The following is a 6,246-nucleotide window of genomic DNA, read 5'->3' as shown; positions in this document are numbered from 1 at the left end:
CATGATGAAGAAACTAGTAAGTAAAATCTTCCTGACCAAAGTTCATTGTGGCTTAAATGAACAAGGTCATAGTTAGTACTAATTAATGTACTGACTGTAAACTTGGAACTGAGAGGGAATTTTTTATGTTTTGGGTAAAAGACTAGATGGCATACAAGGGGTCTGAATCAATCACAGTTCTTGTAACATTTCACATACTGCACATCAACTGACCATGCACCTGATAGGCTACAAAATTAAGGATCCTTTAAGAGCTTATATTTTGAGATTGTTGTGATATCTTTATTTGGTGCTTGAGTGTTTCAGAATTGTGGCTGTACATGGTGAGTGGTAGAACAATGATTCACTGCACATTTTTAACTACAATGGCTTTCTATACAGTATTGACACTGTAGCAGTTTTTTAAAATTGAAACGTCTCAAAGTGAATCACCAGAATAGATTTTTTTTAAGCTAGAAAGACTACAAACAATAAATCTTATTGTATTTTAAGGGTATTACAGATAGTTACCTTTTAAAAATATATGAAAATTGGTAATAAAAAAGCCTATGTATTGCATAATAAAAGGGTGCCCTTTAAAATGCAGAACTGCTGAAGAAAAAACAGTTCCCTGCTTGAACTGGCAAGAATCCGGGAAGTAAACATGGAATGGGAAAATCAATTAATTGGGTAAAATTCCCTTGTCACTCTGGGATTCTGTGAATCACATTGTAATTCTAGCTTTAAACATTAACATCAATTGACAGTTATATTCTCTATAAAGATATAAAACGAAAAACTATTTTAAACTTTTATGCATCAGAGTTGCAGTTTTTTAAAGCAGGAAAATGTCCAACAAAGTGTTCATTTAGAATCTACATTAGACTCTTTCAAACTGTTCAAAAACACTTAACTTCTGAAGTAGCCAGATAGCCTGGGTTTTGTAAATTGTTCCATGAAACTAGTTAAAAATTACTTTTAAATTTTTAATTTTTAAAGTGTTCCTAATTTTTCAGATATTTTATGCTATTGAAATACCTACTATGTATGTACTTTAATATATGTATATATGTTCTTAAATTTTAAAAAGTCAACTGAGTGCAAAAGATGGTGCAATTTTGGATATATAATTCCCACGTTGTTTGATTAAATTCCCAGTCACCTCATTTAAAAAAAAAAAAAAGTTTTGTTTTTCCCATAAAGGGGGAAAAAGTCAAAGTTACAAAAAGTATCTTCACAGTAAGGATTACACTTGCAGTGAAGGCTGGATGTTACAGACGGCAGTGCCCAGGGATAGGTGCTGCTGCAGTGGAAAGGCTTTTCAAGGCTCTTGATTAAATCAGTACTTTTTGACTTGTTGCTCATTAAATTTTTGTTAATTTAACAAAGGCAAAGTGTTGTGATAAATTGTTTCAAAAATGTTGATGCTTCAAGTACATTAACTAGTTTAATTATTTCTTTTGGTTCCTCCACTTGTTCTAAAATAGGACTTTCATATTATCAAAATCTCAAAAGATGACCTACCTGGGATGAACTGAACAAATATCACCAAGGGAGAAGGAAAGCATTTTTTATCTTTACTGAAAAAAATTAAGATTATATATAGATGTATTCTTACATTGGACATTGTAATAGAGTCCTCCTTATGAGAAATGGAATAGTTTTAGCACTCTTAGCATTAGAATTCCTAGACTGGTGTCTATAGCTACAGTTTTAAAATGTATAACCTGAAAATGAAGTTAATTTTGCATTATAAGAGCACACCATGATCTATGTAAAAAGTGTTCATTTGGTGTATTTTTTTAAAAAAAGAGAAAGCACTTTCATATTAACAAGTAGCATGTGTATGAATTTTAGATTTTCCTGTTGTGTCTATTCAGTGAAGTAAGATTGAGCATTCAAATGTTTGTTGATGACAACATTAACTATTAAATGAAAGCACCTTATACTCTGCTGCTTAAATTTGCTTGTAATTGCACCTTTGTTAAACCTGCACATTTTCACATAGAATGTTGTTGTAACATTGCTTCATGTGGGTCTGGATAGAAGATAGTGGGCCTGCAGGATCATTTATTTATATTGTTTATATTACAATAATATATTGTAGACCATTGTAAGTTCATTTCTTTACAAATAAAAGCCTCTTCCATTTGGCTGGTCTATTGAATTCTTTTTTCTTTAAGCTTATGCAATATGGGGAGAGATTGTAAATAGTTTAAATTCTGATTTGAAATCTGCAAAGAGTATAGTTGTTACTAGTTAAGCTCAATATGTTTAAAAGTATTTCATTTCTACATTATGGCCAATTGGAAGACAATACATATATTCAGAGGAAAAAGTAACAATGAAATAAGAAGATCCAGGTTTAGACCTTTCTAAACTGGTTAAATATATACCCTATTCACTTGAAAAAAGAATTACTTCAACTGAACTTTGGATACAGTTGGCTATTTGCATTGTGTTTTTAATAGAACATGTGATTTTTATTCCTGAATTCTATTTTTAAAAAATATTTTTAGTTGTAGATGGACACAATAACTTGGTTTTTTTTGTTTGTTTTTTAATGTGGAGCTGAAGCTCGAACCCAGTGCCTGACACATGCTAGGCAAGTGCTCTACCCCTGAATTACATCCCCAGCCCTGTATTCTCTTTTTTTAAATTGTACCATGCAGTAGAGTGGTTCTCTTCTGTTCAATGTCTGCTGTTATCAGACCGTGATCACAGCAGTGTGTATATGATTCAAGTCAAGCCAAATAGTCATTTCCTGAGAGTTTACAACTGAAACTAGGAGGTGCTTTAAACTGGAATAAAAGTCCTTGGCTGTTGGCAGCCAGAATGCCCACCGACAAAACTGGAGAAATTCCTAGTATTTTACCATATCATCTTGCCAATAAAGAGCTTTTTCTTAGAATAGCTCAGATTGGGTTTTGTATTACAGGTGGAGTATTCCTTATCTGAAATGCTTGGGATCATAAAGCTTTTCAGGTTTTGGAATATTTGTATACACTTTATTGGCTGAGCATCTCTAATTCAAAATTCAAAACTTTTTTCAGTGTTAATGCTTAAGTTTCAGAATTCAGAGCATCCTGGAGTAGAGGTGTTCAACCTGTACTCAGAATTCAGTTCCTAAATTCCCAACAGCATTTTCCATTTTGTCCTTCTAGGTGGCTAGTGGTAACTAAATAAATGTGTGCTCAAGGAAATGATTTTCTTTACTATGGCACCTCAAATCCGTAAGACACTGCAATTTCAACTGAAAAATAATTAGGAAATCACATTCTTTACATTTGACTCTAAAAAACAATGAGTGGGAACATGAACTCTGGAGCTAGACCTCTAGGTTTGAATCTCAGCTCCTCTAATCATTAGCTGTGTGATCTTAAATGGGTTTCTTAATTCTGATGTCTTAATTTCCTTATCTGTAAAAACAGATAACAATAATACCAATCAGAGAGTTGTTTTAAGAATTAAATCAGTTGCTGCATTTAAAATACTTAAAACAGTTCTTGGCACACAACGCTTCCTAAATCTTTGCTGTTATTAGTGCTCCATAGCACTTGTTTTAGGACATTTTCAAAAAACGGAAAGTAATGCATTTGTAGATCATGAACTCAATGGGTTACAATTAGCATTTGTAAAAAAATGACACTAATTATGTATAAAGTAGGGATAAATATTTTTATGACACATAAACTTCAGTATGTATATAAATGAATATCACTCCTGATGTAAAAAAAATATATATCTTACTATAAATGTGAAAAAAATCCCAATTTTAAAAATGGTTTAGATTCATGCAACATATATTAGTATATGTAAATGGTGATTAAAGTAGCTACATAGCTTAATTCATAAAGTGAATTGAGATTATTCTGCTACTCACATTGCTTTACTCCAATGGTTCTTAACTGGGAGCAGTTGAGCCCACCCACCAAGGGAGGTTTAGCCTTGTATAGACATTTTTCATGGTCATTACTGTAGAAGAAGAGCTACTGGCATCTGGTGGGCAGAGGACAGGGATGCAGCTAAACATCCTACGATGCACAGGGCAGTTCCCCACAATAGTTATCAAGCCCCAAACCTCAATATTACCAAGAATGAGAAACCCTACTTTACAGTGTGATATGTTGCTAATATGATTATGATTTGACATAACTGAAAATGAATCTAGTATTTCATGAAAGAGACCTAGTCACTACTTCCAATTCCCAGGGTAAACAGCTGGAATTCTTTTCCAATTCTTCCAATAATATCTGCATTAAGAATCAATATATTTTTTAAATTACCTAATTAAAATGAGCCAATCTCATTCATTAAATTTTATACCAAATCATTTAAATAAAATAGTCTTAACTTTTTTTCTCTAAATTTGATAAAATGTTTATTAAAGTTGGTAACGAAATCTCAGATTTACATAACATTTGCATCCACTTTTGGGGGGCAATACAAACATCAATGTGGCCAAACGTTATTATTTAACTTTTGTATTAATAAGCAAATTAATATTTATAGTGTTCCTGAACAGACTTTAAAAACTTCTTGGCATCTATTTTGTTTTTAAAAGAAAATACTACTTAATAAATATAGCCCTAAAAGATATGCCAAAAAACCTATAAAAAGTTAAGGGGAAAAGAGCTTCTGTTCTTTTTTTTTTTTTTTTTTCGGTATGTCCCCAGTTGCCATTCTTACTAGTACAATTCTGATTCTTGTTGTAGCTGTTTTAATTAGTTTTAACATGAAACATTAACAAATTATTATTGATATAGGCTTTTCAATTTGCTCAAGATTATTAATTGTAAGTGGAATGAAGCAGCATTTCCAGTTGACGAACGGATCCTTAGGTAGTGTGATCTCTCTTAAGTAAAGCTTGTGACAATTAAACCAATAAATTGCAGCAATGAGAAAACTGTTGACAAAGTACAACCAGGGAATGTTCATCTCAATATATGCTGGAATTTGTACTTTAAATAAAATGATGACAACCTGAAGTAGTACAAATGGCAACCAGGTACCAAGAAAACAGACAATAAGCTTGGACAAGAGTATTTTTTTAGAGTTCACAGTATAACCAGAGTGGGATGAAAAGGGAAAATATAGTATAGTTTCATTCTTATAGGATGTTATCCTAATAGCTTGGATCAAGGTAATAACTTCTGACCAAGAAGTTATAAGAGCCACAAGTAAAATCAGCATCATGGAAAATGATAGCCAGTAACTCTGAATGCTGACATAAAAAGGACACTGGTAAGAATAAACATTCTGTGCCTTCAGGCTTTGGTAAATAGCTGGATCTCCCAAAACATAAACAAGGACTGAAATCCAAATTAAAATGACGATGAAGAAATAAAATAACTTTTGACACTTAGATGAAAGCTTGTTGGTTTTAAAGAAATTCAAGCAATAATCTATACAAGCTATCAGGAAAACCGGGTAATGCAAAAAGCCATAAGTAAAGGAAATAATTTGAGTAAATAGGCAGATGTGATATTTAGTAAACCTAATGCCTAAAAGAATAAAATCTGTGAAATAGGATATAATGGAAATGTTCACCAAAAGTAAAAGATCGACGAGTGCTAGTGAAATGCAAAAATATTCCATAAAATTTTGATAGGTGTTTTTTCTTCTCATTCCTAGTGTGAGGATATTCAACAATATTTTCCCAAGTATGATCAAATACAACAGACTATTAACATCTAGAGGATGGTCTGTTTGGTGTAACTGGTACTGAAAAGAACAGTTCTCTGGAGAAAGAGCTGTCATAGTTTTAGTTTAATTTCAAGAAGACCTGCTGAAATGCATGATAAAGCACTGCTGCACTTTCCATCCCTGTAGAAAAAAAAAAGCAAAAAGAACACTTTGATGTTATCTTAATGCTCTATCTGTTTTAAAACCTTACAAAGCAAGCACCTCTTTCCTTGAGGGGGAAAAAAAACTAAATCATTTTCCAAAATAAGTAAATATATAAATAGGAATTCTATTTCTCATATTACTTACAGGATATAGAACGTGATCAAGAAAAGTTAACGTGAATACACTGGTCATTTTTTGAGAGCCAGACATTCCAGAACTCTGATATGTAAACTAAAATTTGTATATAAATGACTAACTTCTATATTAAGTTTTAAAAACTTGTGAAGGAGATGTAGAAATACTTTTATTTACTGAAGCCAAAATACATGCTTAAAATAGCAGCCTGGTGGTAATACTCAGAACAATCAATGATAGTTCTCATATAGTCCCACTGACTCTGAACAACATTACCACCAC

The 6,246-nt window shown here is 32.1% G+C and overlaps 1 protein-coding gene across 1 annotated transcript; it reads right to left on the bottom strand.

Moving 5' to 3' along the window:
* Positions 1–4,722: 4,722 nt before the first annotated feature.
* Positions 4,723–5,739, bottom strand: Gpr160 (G protein-coupled receptor 160). Its single transcript, XM_026394972.2, has one exon. The coding sequence runs from the start codon at positions 5,737–5,739 to the stop codon at positions 4,723–4,725; it is 1,017 nt and encodes a 338-aa protein (XP_026250757.1).
* Between the last annotated feature and the right edge of the window lie 507 nt (positions 5,740–6,246).

Source organism: Urocitellus parryii, chromosome 2, assembly GCF_045843805.1.
Source record: "Urocitellus parryii isolate mUroPar1 chromosome 2, mUroPar1.hap1, whole genome shotgun sequence".
Lineage (NCBI taxonomy): Eukaryota > Metazoa > Chordata > Mammalia > Rodentia > Sciuridae > Urocitellus > Urocitellus parryii.
Note: the sequence above shows the minus strand (reverse complement) of the source record. Positions and strands in the feature narration are given on the sequence as shown.